Below are 19,533 nucleotides of genomic sequence, written 5' to 3' on the forward strand. Positions count from 1 at the left end.
AGCTTATGTCTTTGTGTCCTATGAGGGAGAACATAAATGGAATGAAAACACAAGTCATTTATTTATCTTGTATTCACACGTCGGGGTTATATATAAATGGTATAAAAAGCTATCACAAAATTAAATTTTCCATGTCAGGAAGTTACAGTAGAACACACAGTGCCCCTTGTCAAAATAGATTTGATTTAGCAGGCAATTCACAATGAAATAACCATAATCTTACAATCTCAGTTTACGGCAATTTACAAGCATTGAACAAAATCTTGGTGTGTGTTTATATCAGTAGTTGGTTTTTACTCTACACTCTTTATCTGTTGTCTGTTATTTTTCTCTCTACCGTGCTCTGCCTTACTTAAAGTAATAACATACATATATTTAGATACTGTATATAGATAGATCATTATTAATCTCATCTCATATAATCTCTCTGTAAAGATTTCAGTGAATACAATTACAAACTATTCTTAAAAAAATAAAAATCAAAGCAAAAAACAAATACTCCTATTTTAATAGTACTGTAAGCTGCTGCTTTGTATTGCCAAACAGCAGCCACAAGACCTGTAACCTTAGCTAGGACAAACCTTTTAGGGGGAGAAAAAAAAGAAAAAGCATTGAGCTGATTCATGCAGACATTTTATGCTGCTGCTACTTCCTCCCTTGTTTTGGCATGATTGTGGGAAAGGCAAGAAGCCTGTGTTGCTGGCGTGTCAGAAAGCTAACAACGGAGGAGCTTCTTTATCTCAGCAGCTAATATGAACTGTACCTCACTAGGAATGAAAGGAGTGTCCTGCGATAGCAAATGTGCAAAGCAGTGGCTGATTGTGACAGTCGGACGCTGGCCATAATCCTTTGAACCTTATAATTTGAAAGTCAGGTCTCTCAATTTGCTGTCTTACACACATGGTAATATTTGTTTGATGGCTCAGCAGCATGTAAACTAAAATTGGGTTTGGTTATAGCTGAGTAGAGTGACTTTCTGGCTCTGGCTGTAGCCAATAGGAATACAAATGGCACAGCAATGGCGAGAGGCCACTTTTGATGCATGTTGATTGTTAACATTTTGATTGTAGCAGGTGACTGTGCAGCACAGAGCACCAAAGCCATTTTTAGCTACGAGGCATGCAGTAATTTTCAGAACACATGGGCAGATTGAAGGCAGCAGTGACCTGGGCTGTATGACCGTTGTAAAAAAAATCTCTGTCTTGTTTATTATATGTCCAGGAATCCGGCCCCCGATCAACCGACAGATTATGCACTGAGCAGGTCTTACTGCAGCATCCTTGCTCTGTAGGAGAAAAGAGAACGCACAGCCCCCAGGCCCTGTCATTTACAGGATGGCCAACAGGAGAGCAGTGTTCTCAACACAACCTCACAGCAGATGTTTGCCCCGGTACAATCTGTACAAACGTCAAATTGAATTCATTGCCATGTCCTTAGCTCAGCAGCTAGAGCCTTGGGGATGAGTGTGATTATAAATACTTTGGTTTAAGCACTAATTAAACCAGTTACAAACTAGGGGGCCTGGTCCAGTTGGCAACAGCTGTCAGGAGTATGACAGAACAGCTTCCATGTTTTGGTAAATGATATAGCTTGTTTATGCAGCGGAAACTCAGTCGGCCGGCAGAAGCTCAACCAGTATGTATTGATGTTCTTTTAGCAGACCACAGGCAATTTAGCATGCCTGAGTGTAGGCAAAATCTTTTTCAGCCTAATAGATGGAGCACAGAGAGGGGGAGCTCCCTGTGTAATTGAGTTCTTTGGTAGGCTTCATGTTGTGGTTTTTGGGGAGTAGCTTATCAGCAGAACACGCAGGATCGACCCTCCAGCAAAAAGGCACTGTTGCCGTCCAATCTGCTTTCATTGGCAAAAGCGCTTACAGCAGGAAAAACACGAGTGCTGATTCTTCAGCATGTGCATCCCTGACCTGTGAAAGCAGAGCTTATTCAGTCATTCCCCAGCAGAAAGGCTCTGCGCAGCAGGGAATGGCTGTCTATTTAACTGCCTTTCACATACACTCTGCGCCACCAGCCAAGGCCCTTTCACTGTTCATTCTCTCTCGTCTGTCCGTGGGCTCAGAGGCATCACTCTGCTCTAGGTCTATTTTTGAATCGACTACATGCGGCTGTTACTTAGAATTTTTGACCTTCCCTGAACTGTATTTCATAAAAAATGCCTCATGAATTCTGTATCTGTGGCAGCTTCAGAAATATAAGGTGAAATATACATCTTGATTTGATGTTTCTTTCATCGTCCACAAGTAGCAAGTTGAAATTATTGTTGAAATTATACTGCTCTTCACTTAAGAAAAAATACTACATATTTCATTCATCAGTTATACATAACTAACACTATAATGGGGATACCATAACATTTAATTTTATACTCTTAATTTCATGTCACCTGGTATTTGCCATAAAAGGAAAATGTGGTATTAGCATTAGTTAATTAAGTAAATAGTGTGCATTATCAGAAGTTAAGTTGCTTCCTGCAGGGAGTGCCATTGAAAGAATTTAGAGTAATAAATATTTTTTAAAAATGAACCAACTGTTGATTGGCTCTGTAGACAACACAGTTATGCTCCTAATGCACTTGGTCACATACGTATTTACAAACCTGCCTCCTACAGTAAGTATCGGGATAGTACAAAAATGGGGCAAAAGTACCACTCAGTGAAAGCATATACTATTCAACCTGTCAAGCTTAATGAGGAATAGAAAGTAGAGTGATAGGGTAGATACATCGTTAAACTGCGGATTGATTTAGCTGAAAAACCAAAATATAAATAATGCATTCCCCTCCACCTTGCTGAAATGAGTCAGGCAGCACTCCTCCTTCCTAAGGCTGCAGATTGTGGAGGAAGCAGGAGGAGCACAGGCTGGCTGCACTAATGGATGTTTACACAGCTCCGTATCAGCCACCAGAACCCGAAATCACATGCATCCCTGCTCTCTGCCCTCCTGGTCCCAGCGAAATCGTCTGAAATTTTTTGGAGAGATTTTTTTGTTGCTGAGAGATATTTAGGAGGGTTGTGGTTAGATTCAAGGTTGATTGTCCATTGTTATCCTCTGTTGGCTCTTTATTCCTCCCTCTCGGCTCTCCTCCGCACTTAGCCCTCCCCCTTCTCAACTCTCCCCTGTTCTCTCCTCCTTCCCCTGCTCTTGCCAGTAACGGCCTTAACCGTTTGGCTTCATGTCAAAGCAGGGGCCTTTTGTGGCTCTGTCACAAATCTGCCAGGAAAAACAGAAACCATCTGTTCAGGCCTGAGCCTGAGAGGGGATGAGTGTGTAAATACATGAGTTTAGCCCTCGCCCTCAGCCCTGCCCGTGCACACAGGACCACCGAGCCCAGCGAAGGATCCTGCACTCCCACTCGGTCTCAGCCGGCACTCCCACCCAGCCTTTATAGCATATATAATGGTTTCAAAACAAATCCTGTCAAGTCAAAATTTTACCAGCAGGAAAAAAAACAGGACATAAGGCGATGTAACAAAGCAACTGAGTAAACAAACGGAGTATCACCTAGCCAGTCATAACGTTTGTGAATTATAACACTGATAATATAAAATTGCTAGTATCCAGAGACTGAGAGTAAATGTTCTTCTATCACTTGTATTCTGTGAGAATGTCAGGAATAATATGTATGCCTGGGGTGCACTTGCCCTTTAACAACTCCCACTAAAACTATTAACTGGTGGAAGTCAAGGTCATAAATTAAAGTGTTTTTTAGAAAAAGTTTAGCATGTGAATAATGCGACTTGTCAGGTCTAAACAAGTCCAATTGATAGTTGTCCAACTAACGTTCTAAACACAGCGTAGATTATTTGACATGCTGATTACAATGCATTGACTTTTAAACATTCATCATAGTTGAGGAGTCATTTAAATTGGTAAAATAAGAGTAAAAAAAAAATCTGTTTTCAGTGAATTTGCCATGTTTCACAGCCATGGCTTGAATACATTTATTGGGGAAACTGCTGCACACAGTCATGAACACATACACTGTCAATTTCACACATGCATACTTGTATGTAGACTACCATTTTAAGTGGCAATAACTGGAATGGAAGCCCTGAGTGTCGTGATATGAGGTAAGCCCTTTCCTTGTCGGATAATCCGCCGTCCAGAAAGCTCCTGCAGATGGAAGCATTCTAAAAGGCCTTATAATACCAAGCTTATGTTGTCACTATCTCATGTTCTGGGGAGCAGCAGCACACTCTGTACTGCTCTGCAATGATTTAGTGGGTTAGGGAAAATTATGGTGCTGAGGCCAGGGCCATTCTTGATTTCTGTTTCAACTATTTCCATTAAGTTTTTTTTGTTTGTTTGTTTTCTGTTTTATTTTTCACTACATACCAATGAATCATTATTGATGTAGCTTTATGAAATTGTTTCTGTTATGTTGTAGTCTCCAATTTATAAAGACGAAGCAACTTTGAAACTTTTGAAGTCTCAGTAGATATGCATGGATTCATTGGGTAAACAGCCAGTGATGGAGAAGAAACAGAAGGTAATGAAAGTTACAGTGTTGCCTAGGGCATACACCAGCATGACGGCAAGACTTAATGACGTTTATGATAGGAAAAAGTACACAGTCAGTCTTAGAGATTGGACTTCTGTGGCTTCAGAGAAACCAAACTTGACATACAGGCAGGTTGGAAGAGGTAATCTGTCAATCTCCCTTTGACACTAATTTACAGCACGAGGCCTCTCTCAGCCACAGGAATGCCATGTTCATCTACAGCAGCGCTCCTCTCATCCAGGCTTCTTACATTATTCCACTCCACATAGCAATTTTAGCCTCTGAAAACATCCCCCCATTGTCTGTGCAACCATAAATCAGAGCTGGTATTTATGAACTGTAAGAGAAATCACACAAGTAAATAAACATCATGAATAAGCTACACCGTGCACTTTTTTTCTTGGTCATGTAAGCACAGGCTCTCCAGCAGAAGTAACTTTTCAACCCAGCAGAAGGACTTTAAGAATTTGTTTAGGTGCTTCTTTCGCAACCAGTTACATACAGCTTTACAAGTACACCTGTTAGTTCCCATTGAAAATCTCAAATTAATGTTTTCATTAGCCCCTGCCTAATGTAATGGTACTTGACACAGTGTAAGTGATGGAGGGGCAGGGTGACCTTTCCCTGTGTCTGCCAAGCTGTTGTTGAGGCCGTGTGGTTGTCAGCCTGCAGTGAGGAGGCAGAGAGGCACTGCTGAGAACAGTCATTAAGCACAGAGCAAAGCCAGCGCTCAGCACCACTCGACACTTTTGATCTGCACATTTCAATTAGATTTCGCATCAGGATGCCTGCCTTCCCTCAGTTTGCACCTGCGTCCTGCCTTCCCAACTGGCCAGCCAGGCTAAAGAGGGAGGCAGGCGCAGAAAAACAACTAGACGCTTCTCTACCAGCTGAAATAGATGCACAAACACATGGCAGCATAATAGAGCGTAAGTAGCTTTTTAAATGATATGATTGGCATCGGCTGCTTTGCTCTCTGAAATGGTGCATCCAAAATTTGTTTTAAAGGCTGTTCTAAGTCCTGCTAATGTTGTCCCAGAAAGTGCATTGTCTCCTTTTCATCTAACTGCCTTGTGCTACGAGTCCTGTTGATTTTTCTCTGCTGAGCTCCCACTCAGTAAGGCATGTGGAATCTATCCCACTAATCCAGATGTGCTCAACTGCACAAGTCTTTGGGTGTGAACTTAGCACAATCAACGGAGTTTGGGACAGTTTTATACTGGAGCAATGGCTTTGCCACAGCACAGCGCCTTTATTGACCCTGCTATGTGAGAAGGTTTCATTTAGCTCCAACACCCTCAGTAAATGTGCCCAGCGCTGCTTTGCCTGATAAGACGGAGTTTGCAGGCACTGCTAGATATGAATTTCTCCTAAGAGTTACATAAAGGGAGATCTTATTAAAAAAGCCTAAGCCCACTGAGTTGAGCCGTTTCTGCCAATCAAAGCACTCATTGAGAACGACTTATCTTGTACCTTAATGTCAGATATTCACAAGGCTTGATGGATTGATAAAGAAACAATCACATGATCCTTGGCCAGGGTTCGCTAACAGCAAATGCAGGAAACAACCAGCCTGAGATAGTCTTGTATTTGTTCAGATAAGAATTAACAAGTTAAAGTTGCACTATTATGTCATTTTTGTCATATTTTCAGCCAGTAGCACCTTGTAAATCATCCATTATAACTGGCACAAACTTGTAGCCAAGGTGTTTTATTTTTCCATTACTGAACAAATTCATTTGCATAAATACATAATAAGACACATTTTGTGTTCAGAGTGAGTGGTGCTTTACAACCATTTTAAGTTGTTTACCATTTCATCAGAGCCTTTCCTGCCATTGCAATTTTTGTGGAACTTTTGACAGAAGATGTTAAGCGGTTCACTGCAAAGCTGTTAACGTGTTTTAGAGATCCAATGCACCAGCTAATTTATGTCAAGTTTCTCAGCTGAAGCGGGCAAGGAAAACGATCAATAGCTATTAAAGTAGGGGAATTTTGTTGAACAGCAGCTTAACAGACCTTAGATAGTAGATGAGTGTCCTCTGGGCTTTAAAGATCACAGGTGACTTACAGCTCACCTAACAATCAGAGTATCCCTTCATGAATTCATTATAGAGCTGGTGGAAGACCACTAACAAGTGAGAGTTCATGGTGAGGCAGAAAGGCAAAGCCCCACAGGAAACTACATAATTGTCCCTGACTCCTGTCGCCAATTTTCAAGGCTTGTGTATTATTTTGAGTGTGGCCGGAAAGCGGCAGTTAATTTGCACAGGCTGCCTCAGCAAAGTGCTTTCTGATCCATGATTGCATGTGTTAATGTTTCAGTTGGGTATTGATTTCCTGGCGGCCTTTTGTGCACTGGATTTATCCGCCTCGCTCGCTGGCAAGCGCGCCCCTCCGAATGTTTGATTAAAGTTCAATTGACTCTTCCAGTGAAGGGGCGAGGAGCCATTTCACTCCCTATTTGTAGCGCCAAAGCTCTCCCCGACATGTTCTTTTGTTCCCATTCAAGCGCCTGCCACCCAGGCAGCCACCAATGCACTGATCCTAATACCCCTGCATTCAGTGAGCCTCCTCGCCTAATCCTGGGACAGACACGGCCGCAGCACAAACACGCCTGGCCAGCTACAAAACCTGGCATGGAGTGACCCACTCCATGGCCTTTCTTTGTGACTTTCTTTCTGGGGTGACTGCTAATGAATGTTTCCCACAGATTTTGTGCAATCAAACTTGCCATTTCACAGCAACAATTTTACGGATTTTCGCTATTTGTGGGTACGCTGCCCTTATGTTAATGGTAATTGCTTCGCCAGTTTGTAATTTTTATGGTCTTTGTTTACACACAGAATTGATTTTTTTTTTCCTCCTCATTACAAATACATGTGCAGTCTGTCTGGATTCCTGTTATTTTGCCTGTTCAACAGCATCCGTTCTCTGTTTCATTGCAGGGGGAGCTAATTACCTTCTACTACTATTGGAAGAAGACCCCTGAGGCAGCCAGTTCTCGAGCCCACCGCAGACACCGCCGCCAGCCTGTCTTCCGCCGCATCAAAACACGGACTGCCTCAACTCCTGTCAACACTCCCTCACGCCCCCCCTCCAGCGAGTTTTGTAAGTACACTTGACCCCTTCCTGAACGGGCAAAGAGAGACGGGGGACATGGAATATTTTGGTGGCACTTTCTGTCATTGGTGGAAGAGCAATGTGTATTAAGTTTGTTTTTTCTTCCTTGCACTCTTCCAGTGGACCTCAGCTCCGCCAGTGAAGATGACTTTGACAGTGAAGACAGTGAACAGGAACTGAAGGGCTACGCCTGCCGCCACTGTTTTACCACCAGTAAGCCCTCCATCTACACACACATACACTGACACACACACACAGGCGATTAGATGTCATATGGACCTACATGACTATTCCTATTCTGATTGTGATCAGTACGAGCCCACGCCACACAGCGCTGTGTGACAGATGGGCATCAGAGGATGTCAGGACTAATTTGATCAAATCAGACATGAGCCCACAGCTCGTTCACTCTCTCCACCTCATTATCCTTTCCCTCTTTCCACGCAGCTGGCTCCCAGCGCCAGCCTCCCATCTGACGACACTTAACATGACTGCCACCACAACAAGGGTGGCTAATAACTTTGGCTTTATAGCGTTAGACCGTATAGACCCCACTGGTATTTATAGATGAGAACTTGAATGAATCCAGATTGTAGGAGGAGTACAGAGTTAAAGAGTATACTGTGATTCAGATAATACGTAGATCTATTACATTTTAAATTACAAAGTTAGTTAAGTGCATTCTCCATAGCTACGATATTACTGCAGCTGTGAATAATTTCTATGTATTGTTTGTGTTCCTCGCGGCCTGTGTTATCTCACAACTGTAAATGGCTTTCCTCAGCCTCCAAGGACTGGCACCACGGGGGCCGGGAGAACATCTTGCTGTGCACCGACTGCCGCATTCACTTCAAGAAGTACGGTGAGCTGCCCCCCATCGAGAAGCCTGTGGACCCGCCACCATTTATGTTCAAACCTGTCAAAGAGGAAGAGGATGGACTCAGCGGGAAGCATAGCATGAGGACCCGACGGAACCGAGGCTCGGTGCGCACACACTCATGCTCCTCATCTATCCCTCTATTTACACCTTCACCATCCGTACTCCTCAGAGTTCTCCCTAGAGCAACATCGAGCCAGACTGCAAAAGCAGACATCCATCAAGCAGTAGGCTCACCTTCTCTAGACAGTTAGCACAAGGACAACTGAAGCTTGCACTGGTCCATGTATTTTTCTTTCCAGAAAGTATCAAGTTGAAAAATACTGATTTGTAGCTGAACATGATGTATTTTCATGTTAATTTCCACAGCTTAGATCACCACTCTGTATGGAGGCTCGTATTGGTTGTCATTGGTGTTGGTTCTCTTTGTTAACAGATGTCAACGCTACGTAGTGGTCGCAAGAAGCAGACAGCCAGTCCCGATGGCCGAGCCTCGCCCACGAACGAGGACCTGCGTTCCAGCGGACGCACCTCGCCCAGTGCAGCGAGCACTGACAGCACTGACAGCAAGACAGACTCCATGAAGAAGCCCAGCAAGGTAAAAACTGGCACAGGCTTCTGGAAGCTTCTTACACATCCGTCTCAACTCAGTGAAATATACCGTAATATCTCCTCTGCTTTGTTCACACAGAAGATTAAGGAAGAGGTTCCCTCACCTATGAAGAGTGCCAAACGGCAGCGAGAGAAGGGGGCTTCAGACACAGAGGAGCCAGAGAGGGCGAGCGCCAAAAAGTCCAAGACACAAGTAAGCCTGTGGTTCCTTGTTTTGCTCATCCATATATGTGTCAAGAGATAGCAGCAGTGCCTAGAGTTGATTATGCGCACATTTCTCTCTCCTCTGTCCCTCAGGAGCTGAGTCGGCCAGACTCGCCTTCAGAATGTGAGGGGGAAGGCGAGGGAGAAGGCGAGAGCTCTGATGGACGCAGCATCAATGAGGAGCTCAGCAGTGATCCTAAGGACATTGACCAGGACAACCGGAGCTCCTCCCCTAGCATCCCCAGCCCTCGCGACAATGAGAGCGACTCAGACTCCTCCGCCCAGCAGCAGCAGCTCCTGCAGGGCCAGCACCCTCCAGTCATACAGTGTCAGCCAGGCACCTCTGCCACTTCCACAGCCCCTGCTCCACCCACAACTTCTGCCCCCTCGCTACCACCACAGGTGTCCCCTACAGCGGCCTCCACCTCTCTACCTCCCCAGCCTCTGCCCCAGGCCAGCCCGATGTCTCTTATCCAGTCAGGGGCGTCCCTCCACCCTCAAAGGCTCCCCTCTCCTCATTCACCCATGACTCAGGCTCCACCTCCCGGCCCCCCAGGCCCACCCCAGTCACTACCCAGCTCACATCATGGCCCCATGCCTCCCATGCCACATCCACTACAGGCTGGCCCCTCACACATGCCTCACCCTCACTCCATGCCTCCTCAGGGCTTCCCTGTAGGGCAGTCTCAGGTCCCGCCATCGTCAATCTCTGGCCAATCACAGCAGAGGCCACACACGCCTCCCTCCCAGTCCCAGTCATCTACCCAGAGTACAGGCCAGCCTCCCCGAGAGCAGCCCCTTCCCCCTGCCCCCATGTCCATGGCTCACATCAAGCCCCCACCAACCACGCCCATCCCTCAAATACCAAACCCACAGTCCCACAAACACCCGCCCCACCTGTCAGCACCTCCATTCCCTCAGATGCCTTCCAACTTGCCCCCGCCACCTGCTCTCAAACCCCTCAGCTCTTTATCCACCCACCATCCTCCGTCAGCACACCCCCCTCCCCTCCAGCTCATGCCTCAGGGGCAGCAGCTTCAGCCTCCGCCAGCGCAGCCTCCAGTTCTCACCCAGTCCCAAAGCCTCCCGCCATCAGCCAGCCACCAGCCTCCGCCGGCTCCGCCTCTGCCGCCTTCCGCTGCAGCCTCACACCCCAACGGGCCGCCACAGCCGCCATTCCCGCCTCATCCTTTCAGCACTGTTCTACCTCCGACTGGCCCTCCCCCTTCTTCATCAAACTCCATGCCAGGCTTACAGCCTCCATCCTCCTCCGCCTCTTCCATCTCCATGCCACTTCCTGCCTCTGTCACTTGTGCTGGCCCAGGCTCTGCGCTTCCGCCGGTGCACATCAAAGAGGAGCCTCTGGACGAGACCGAAGAGCCGGAGAGCCCCCCGCCCCCGCAGAGAAGCCCCTCCCCCGAACCCACCATCGTCAACACGCCCAGCCACGCCAGCCAATCAGCACGGTAAGTCCACCTGAACATCACGCTGACTTCCACCCCCACACTATCTGTTAAAAAACACCCCGTACACCTGCACAAGCTGTTTATCAACAGTCTGTGGAGCTGCTGACTGTCTTGTCTCCGTATGCTGATGAGCTCTCAAACACGTCAACAACAAAGAGTCTCTGCCTTCAGATTTTAAGGCTTTGATGTAAGCAGCAAATTGAATGTCCTCAGCAAAACAGGCATCCAAGGCCACAATTAGCCTTGAGCTCTGAGTGGCTGATGGCTTGGAATTATCCTGGATGGAGAGCAGGGAGATTAATTACAGTGAGATGTGAGTGAACCGAGGCATCTGAATATGAATATCTGTAGTTGCCTTGTGCTTAAGTGGCTCTCAGACTGCCAATGAATAGCAATGAGGTTCTTAATACATACTCATCATAGCAGCAAAAGTGAATGCCAAGGGAGTTTGTTTCCTTTTGAATAATGGCCTAATGTGGGCTAACATAAGCTAGCAATTTTTCATCTAATGGAACATTATCTTGCCATTGAACTTGCAAAATGAAGCAGGAATTACATCGCTCTAGTATGCTCTGTCTGTATGTAAGTTCTTTTTATTAACTGTAACTTTTCATCTGGATGCTCCACTGAGTAATGTGACTGCATTAAGACTTTTTTCTTTTTTTTTCCGCACCATGACCGTAGGTTCTACAAGCACCTGGACCGAGGATACAACTCGTGTGCTAGGACAGACTTCTACTTCACACCACTGGCTTCGTCCAAGCTGGCCAAGAAGCGAGAGGAAGCTCTGGAGAAAGCCAAGAGAGAAGCTGAACAGAAAGCAAGGGAAGAGAAGGAGAAGGAAAGGGAGAGGGAAAAAGAGCGAGAAAGAGAGCGGGAACGAGAAAAGGAAGCAGAGAGAGCTGCAGTGAGTTCTTGGTTTATTTTGCCTCCCGTCACCTCATTTGACAGTGTTAAAATAATGAATCTGTCACTAAACCTCGTGTGTCTCTCCTCACAGAAAGCCTCCAGTTCATCCCATGAGGGCAGAATGGGTGACCCTCAGATTGCTGGCCCCGCCCACATGCGCCCACCCTTCGACGGCCCCCCTACCACTATTGCAGCCGTGCCTCCGTACATCGGCCCCGACACCCCCGCCCTGCGCACCCTCAGCGAGTACGCCCGTCCCCACGTCATGTCTCCCACCAATCGCAACCACCCTTTCTTCGTGTCCCTCAACCCTGCTGACCCCCTGCTGGCCTATCACATGCCTGGGCTGTACAACGCTGACCCAGCCATGCGGGAGCGGGAGCTGCGAGAGCGGGAGATGCGTGAGAGGGAGATTCGTGAGAGGGAGCTGAGGGAGAGGATGAAGCCTGGCTTCGAAGTCAAGCCCCCAGAGCTCGACAGTCTGCACCCCTCAACAAACCCCATGGAGCACTTTGCCCGGCACGGGGCCATCACGTTGCCCCCCATGGCCGGCCCTCACCCTTTCGCCTCCTTCCACCCCGGCCTGAACCCTTTAGAGCGTGAGCGTCTGGCGCTCGCCGGGCCACAGCTGCGGCCAGAGATGAGCTACCCAGAGAGGTTGGCTGCAGAGAGACTCCATGCTGAGAGGATGGCTTCGGTGGCCAATGACCCCATCGCCCGCCTCCAGATGTTCAATGTCACACCACACCACCACCAGCATTCACACATTCACTCCCACCTCCATCTCCACCAGCAAGACCCTCTGCACCAAGGTGAGAGAAAGCCCTGCTTGTATACACCAATACCACCTTTAACACTTGCACACAGAGAATTACACATTAGCATCTATATGTAATTATTTACCAACCAATAAAATCGTAAGGAATGTTTGGATGGCATCTTGAAGGGTTGCATTCCAGCTCTATATATATCCACTTTTAGGGGGCAAAAATGTTGCTCAGTATTTGAGAAAAATGGACTATTGATAAAATATAGCACTTGGTAAGTAAACACATCAAGATAGCTTTAATAACTTCATATTATTTTTTCTTTCATGGGTAGCAACCATTTTATCAGAGTGGGTTTCAGATTTACTGTTGTAATGGTGGATATCTAATTTTGGAATGAAACTCTTCAGTTTTTGAAGTCACAATGAAATGAACCTCAGACTTCAGTCTTTCATACCGGAATATTTAACAATAAATGCCAAATAATTAACTAAATTTAGTTTAGTTTTATATATATATATATATATATATATATATATATATATATATATATATATATATATATCAAAATCCCATTACTTTTACATCCTGGAGTACAGCGACCTTCAGAGGTGTTGTCATGCTGAAGCAGTAGGCATGAACCAAAATTTCCACCAATCAAAAGATCAGATAAAACTTAAAAAGTGATTACCAGTTGGTTTTGATGCCACATTAAGGCTTGCCCCACAAACCTGTTTCAACATCTAATTAAGAAAGCAAGAAGCTCTGTGTCAAAATGCTGTGTCATTGTGACTTGAACGCCTTTGTACTTGGTATTTGATCTTTACACTCTTTCAGTCAAGCTTTACAGAAATATTGTAACATTGTATTTAATTTTTGTATCACCAATGGTTGTGGCATGCAATGGCTGTTAATGACTGTGCCCTGACCCTAAAAGACTGACATCCAGAAGGTGGTGGTGAATGTCTTGTGTGTCCCCCAGGTTCTGGGGCCCATCCGTTGGCAGTAGACCCCCTGGCAGCCGGACCTCACCTGACCCGCTTCCCTTACCCACCGGGCGCCATCCCCAACCCGCTCCTCAGCCAGCCGCCACATGAACACGAGATGCTGCGCCACCCAGTCTTCGGTAAGTCCTCAGCCAATATCAACTCCTATTAACATTAATATCACAGCCGGATATTTGGATATGAAAAGCTCTGCCATCGCCTGATCAAATGTCATTTTGTTTTCCCTCTCTAGGTACTCCATACCCACGGGAACTACCGGCAGGTCTGCCACCCCCCATGTCAGCAGCCCACCAGCTCCAGGCCATGCATGCCCAGTCAGCTGAGCTCCAGAGGCTGGCCATGGAGCAGCAGTGGCTCCACGGGCACCACCACATGCACGGAGGACCGTTGCCTGGCCAGGAAGACTACTACAGGTTAGATGTGATAAATAATGGAAAAGCAAACAAATAAATAAGCAGGATGTATAAGCATATACGCATCTTCCAGATATTAATGCTAGATGTTGCTGTGTTTTCAGCCGGCTGAAGAAAGAGAGCGACAAGCAGCTGTAACCAGCCCAGGGAGACAGAGATAAACAGATGCAGGACACGGGAAGTTGTTACAGAACAGTCTTGCAGAGGCACTCAAGGGCCCTCTGAACACATCCAGTTTTGAAGAACGGAAAAGGCCAAGTGGATCATCTGAGAATTCTTCTGATATTGATTTTTGTTCCTGTCAAGGACTTTTTTTTATTATTATTTTTCAAGACATTGACTTTCTTTGGTATATAGCCAGTAGTGACAACGTCCTCAAGACTCCTGCATGACAAGCTTCCCTGACGTTTTTGTAGGTGCTAGAACAAGACACTGTGCTTATCAACAAAAAAAGACAAGACCGGTCAGGCCGTTTATGGAAAAATAACAAGTGCTATCTTAAATTCAACATTTATTTTAATACATTGTTGGAGGTTTTTCATAATTTTAAGAAAAGCTACCGCATGGCGTTTTTGAGTCTGTAAATAGTATATATAAACATATAATTATTATTATAATTATTATTATTACTAGGTGTGGACTCCAAACCAAGTCGTTTCAACCTCCGATATATTTGTTTTAAAGCATTATCCCTTGTTTCAGAGGGGAGCATCATGGCATTATATGAGCAGACAGCGGTTTCTGAGAGTTCAGGTGTTGACGTTCCTCTGACATCGCTGTGTAAGATTTAGTCCCACATACATTATGTAAACCACAAAGCTGTCACACCCACATCTATTCATCACACGCCTTCGACACGCATCACATTGTCAGAATGCCTAAACTCAACACGTTGAGTTAACGATTTGAGACACTTGAAAAGGTGACACGCTAGTCACCGAGGCTTCTGTGGACTGCACACTGAAGCCGTGGAGAGAAATGATTGCACTGAAAAAAAAAGCAGCATCCTTGTGCTCCAACAAATTGGATTCAAACTGAAGTCAGTATTTTAGTCAATAAAATAAATATCTCATCGCCATTTTAACACGATGGTTTTAACGAAGGGATTTTAGAATTTTTGAAACAAATTTGGCCAAACTGAAGAACTGTAAAATGGCTTCGTGTTCTTTTAATTCCATTTCTGTGATCATTTGGAACTGAATTTTAGCATTTCTATACTGTAATAGGAGCCTAATAGGACGTTTAGGATTATTTTAACGTGTGAATGGTTGTGAGTCGGTGCAAGGTGTGTTGTGGTGTCCACTTCCTTTATCTGGTCTGGTCATCCATGTATGTTGCAGGGCTCATTTCCCACTGGGTCGTCCTCCAACTAGGCTGTAATAATGTTCACTGTGACACTAGAGGGGGCCTGCCTACACATGACGACCAGGAGGTCAACAGAAGTGTGTGTATGTTTTCCCCACGTTGTTTTCCTTTGCCGAGGTTCCTTAGGGATGCACACAGCCCTGTGCGTCTCCGGGTTTGTGCGCGGTGTGTGACACTGACTGTTACAAGTAGTGTTCACCCAGTAGTTTGTTTTCTGCTTCTGTGGCCATGAAATATGAGTTCTTTATTTGTTCCATGAACTAAGACTTTTTTCACTGTCATGGACACTTAGAAAAACTGTGGCTAATTTATTTAAATTTTTTTTTTAACCACACAAAAAAACTGTACTTACATTTGAAAGTGTTCATATCTTCCCCCGGAGCACTATAATTGACAACCATTTCAATGCTTGCAAATATAATCCAAGTCATGCCCCATAAGGATTCAAGTCTTTCAAGCCCTGACAAGAGCCCATCACTCCGTCTCGCCATCTTCTACCGATTCCTGTCTCTCTTCTGATGTACTCCTCATCTTCCTTTGCCTCGTTTCCTGACGATTTCCTTGCCTTTTAGTCCCTCTTTTGTGTCTCCAAAAACCTTTGATGTTAAGTGTTGTCAATGGTTTAGCTTCTTGTTTCAAAGCGGCAATAGCAGAATGTAAATTCTGACTGCTAAGATTTATATATATACTGGTATCTTGAAGCTTATTGTATATATTAGTAGTCACCATGGGATGACACAATGTAAACAAAAAGTAGAAATAATAAGAAAAATTGTGAGTCCTGTGTTCTCTCCATTTGAGTATTTTGTAATTTTTTTGAAAAATTTGTGGAATTAAAATAAACGACTAAGTTACACCACAAAAATGACTTGATTTTTTTTTTTTTTTTTTTTTTTTTTCCCCTGCATCCTGACAGATTTCTGAGTGAAACGTACACTACAGGGAATTAAAGTGTCAGGGTATACTGAAGCAGCTGGTGGTGGATGTTTAGCCTGTGTCATAGGTGGTGCACACTACTTAATCTCAGCAGCCATGAGACAATAATCCTGTGTTCTAGTTTATTTAGAGCCTTTAATCACTGTTACAGTCTCAAAGGGCTTTACGGGCCCACAGTGGGCCTATACACAAAACAAAAATACATTAACCTGAACCCTTAAACATTTTAAATTGCTTCCTTGATCATCCAAATGGGCATCCAGTTGGAAGACAGCACAAACACAGCCTGTCTTTTAAAGTAATTCTTTAGCTGAGTAGCGGGGCTGCCTTTGGCTCTATTTTGATAATACTCATGTCCTACATTTGCTCTTGAATAATACAACTTTTGACTTGACGGGGGAGGAAATGTGTTGCAAAATGGGTAGAGGATTGCTGCTCCATTTCCTCAACCTTCCATGTTCAGTGTTTCACAAATACCGAGCTTTGTGAGAGAAGCCCGGCAGCAGCAGGTAGTGAATATGAACTGAATATTGCGCTGTTATGGTTTAATAACATCAAAGCCAGGCTAAGCCAGAAGGAACACCTACTCAGGCTGAGATGCCTTCCTATCAGCGGGGCAGAGTTGTCATTTCATCCAGTGTGTGGGGAGTGATAGACCAGCAATCTGTGATGGTGCGCCGCAGCGATGGCTGTCATTTTGAGAGGGGAGCTATTATTCTTCTGCTGCTTTCTGAAATGATGCCCTGTCCTCGGGAAAATCGAGGTTCCTTGGATGCTCTATCCTAGGGCTGTCATGTGACGGCCGCCTTGCAAGGAGGTGCCGTTTGTTGTTGCTGGCTTGCCTCACCTCCCCATAAGACACAACAAGACGTCAGAACCGAGCAGCGCTGGCTGGTTGAATAATTCATCTACCCTCCTCCTCCACACCGGCGATGGAGTGACTGTGACTTGTGTCAACTCAAATCCTTCTCATAATACTGTGTGTACCCCTCAGGCAGCCACACAAGGATACGCAATCTCAAAAATCTGGTCTTTTCTGTCTGAATAGCAATATGTCTTGTGCTGTTCACAGGGAGCGTACTGTCTGTTGCGAGAGGGCCTGGACATGGAGCGTCCTCATCTTCTCCGTTCTCCTGTCTCTCCTCTCGCTCCACTGGGCCTGCTGCTGAGTGTTATGCTCAGTGGCAGAGTGGAGCCTACATGCTATTAGTGCGTTCAGTTGGAAGGTAGTTGTGTTCCTTCAGCGGGTAGCTCTGTGGCTGCCCTGTACAGCCGAGCGGGGCCGTGTTTATCTGAAAAGGAGCCGTGTTGACACAGAGAGTGAACCAGCTCCCCTCGTGCACTTCCTCCTCTTTCAGAATTAGAGATTACAGGAAACACAACTCTCATGTTCGAACCTAAAATTATGACCCTCTCCATTGGTCTTGGTGTGGGGAAGTTAAGACTCATTGGTTCCACTTTTTCTGCTGGTAATTCAATATTTTCCAGGGGAGCAGGGCCAGAATTTGACTCATTCAGACAGCTCACTGCAGCAAAAAAAAAAAAAAAAAAAAAACTCTGCATCTTAACAAATAATTTAGTCTCATATCATTGATTCCTCTGTATTAATTTAGCAGTGGTGCACCAAAACAGCAAGGAAATTGCCACCACTGCAGGAGAAAATGTGGAACTGAAATAAACTTTGTAACCACCTCTTACTATTATGTAAATCTTAAAAATAGTGTAGTACAGTGTTGCAGAAGTGACTATTTTAATTTGATTAAAATCAGTTTTAGCACCAGAACCTCAACTTGAGTCGTACCTTCGGCCCTAGCAGCAGCAGATGTGGGACAAAATGTAGAACTGTTGCACTAAAGCACTACAGCTGGACAAAAATGACAGAGGAAACACTGCTCGTATTCAGCGTCAAAATCTTGTTTATCTCAAAACAAGTGAAAAAAAAGTTGGACAAGATGATCCCACTTTCTTTCCAGTTCTGATCAGTTTGCTTTTAGAATTCCTGAAACAAGAAAAACTGCATTCGAAACATCGTCCAATCCCTTTGGCTGTTTTTTTTTTTTTTTCACTTGTTTTAAGTAAAGCAAGATGTTTAGTGCCAAATGTGAGACTAAATGACTCAGATGCTCAGATGGACCGTTTTGCAGTGCTGGGCCGGTTAGCTGAACAGGCAAAAAGAAAGACAGCATGCCATTATGTGAGAATCCTGTTCAATAAATTGTGCACAGCTGTAGGAAAATGATGCATGCAAATAAAGGTAATTAAGGGTATTTTAAATTCAAATGAGCCTGTCCCAAATAGGTGCGCATGCATATCATTTCAAATAAGTTTTGACCCTGTAATTCAGTGTGTTTCAGCCGTCTGAATATTGCAGACAGGTCAGACAACCTCCATTTCCAGGGAGATGTTAAAGCAGGGTTTTTTTCTGCAAGACAGGAGAACGATCACAAAGCCTGGCTGTGTAAATTTGGCTTTGCTGTATGCTTACATTAAAAAAAGAAAAAAAGAAAAAAGAAAACACTTTCACAGCAACAGCAATTTTCAGTTGCAGATTTGAGCGCACCTTTAAAATGTGTATAAAGGTCCCACAGAGGAGGCCGCCTCTACATGTTTCACAAAGCAGCAGCTCTGAAAGCCAACCCACTGCCACCGCCTGGAGATTTACTGTATCATGCTACTCTGAGGCGGCACGTTCTGCTCTGAAAGACACAACATCCTCCAGATCACTGCCTAGCTGACCCCGAATCTGTCCTGTCCCCGTGACCCGCTCATCCCCCTCCACAGCTCCTCAGTTCCTGTAATTATGGCCTGCCGCTCCCTCGCCGAGTGCTGGTGGTGTGTCCGTCTGAGGCTCAGATTCCTCTCGGGGTCGGTGTAGGTGCTGCGAGAAGTGAGCAAGCAGTGTGTGGTCTGGTAGTTCAGCGCTGTGGATTAAAATCGTGATACACAAAGGAGGGAGGAGGAGGAGATGCCGGGTCTTTTATCTCCAGCAGGGGACAGTGAAACGGATGGAGGAGGGGAGCAAACTGCAGGCCTGCATTCCAAAGCATAATATTTCATGTCTTGTATCCAAGCTGCCATTTTGACCCACCTTAAAGTAGCCATATATACAGTGCACTCCCTTTGGTAATGACTGTGCCTGTGTGTGTTTGTGTCAATCTATCCGTGTGTGTGTGTGTGTGCCTGTGTTTGCCTGCCTCTCTCTGCGACTCTGTGTCTGTGTATCTTTGTATATAAATGTTTGCGTTGCCGCTCAGTTGCTGTGTCTCCCCGCTGTGTGCTCGGGGGTCTGGACTGCAGCTCCCATGCTTCTAATGATATCCTGCTCTCACATTCCTG

General features: G+C 45.3%; 1 protein-coding gene across 6 annotated transcripts in view; it reads left to right on the forward strand.

Annotated features, from left to right (window-relative positions):
• rerea (arginine-glutamic acid dipeptide (RE) repeats a) overlaps positions 1-16,126 on the forward strand; it is a 130,158-nt gene extending 114,032 nt beyond the window's left edge. For 4 of the 6 annotated variants that reach the window (XM_030055026.1, XM_030055027.1, XM_030055025.1 and 1 more), the window contains 11 exons: positions 7,467-7,629; positions 7,762-7,854; positions 8,426-8,625; positions 8,955-9,116; positions 9,210-9,323; positions 9,428-10,800; positions 11,485-11,707; positions 11,801-12,521; positions 13,429-13,602; positions 13,716-13,896; positions 14,001-16,126. In XM_030055026.1, coding sequence (XP_029910886.1) covers positions 7,467-7,629; positions 7,762-7,854; positions 8,426-8,625; positions 8,955-9,116; positions 9,210-9,323; positions 9,428-10,800; positions 11,485-11,707; positions 11,801-12,521; positions 13,429-13,602; positions 13,716-13,896; positions 14,001-14,034 — 3,438 coding nt within the window. In that variant the 3' untranslated portion in view covers positions 14,035-16,126. The remainder of the gene's footprint in view (positions 1-7,466; positions 7,630-7,761; positions 7,855-8,425; positions 8,626-8,954; positions 9,117-9,209; positions 9,324-9,427; positions 10,801-11,484; positions 11,708-11,800; positions 12,522-13,428; positions 13,603-13,715; positions 13,897-14,000) is intronic. The other 2 variants (XM_030055028.1, XM_030055031.1) reach the window with 1 other exon arrangement.
• Positions 16,127-19,533: the final 3,407 nt, after the last annotated feature.

The sequence above is a fragment of the Myripristis murdjan genome, chromosome 7 (genome assembly GCF_902150065.1).
Source record: "Myripristis murdjan chromosome 7, fMyrMur1.1, whole genome shotgun sequence".
In the NCBI taxonomy this organism is placed as follows: Eukaryota; Metazoa; Chordata; class Actinopteri; order Holocentriformes; family Holocentridae; genus Myripristis; species Myripristis murdjan.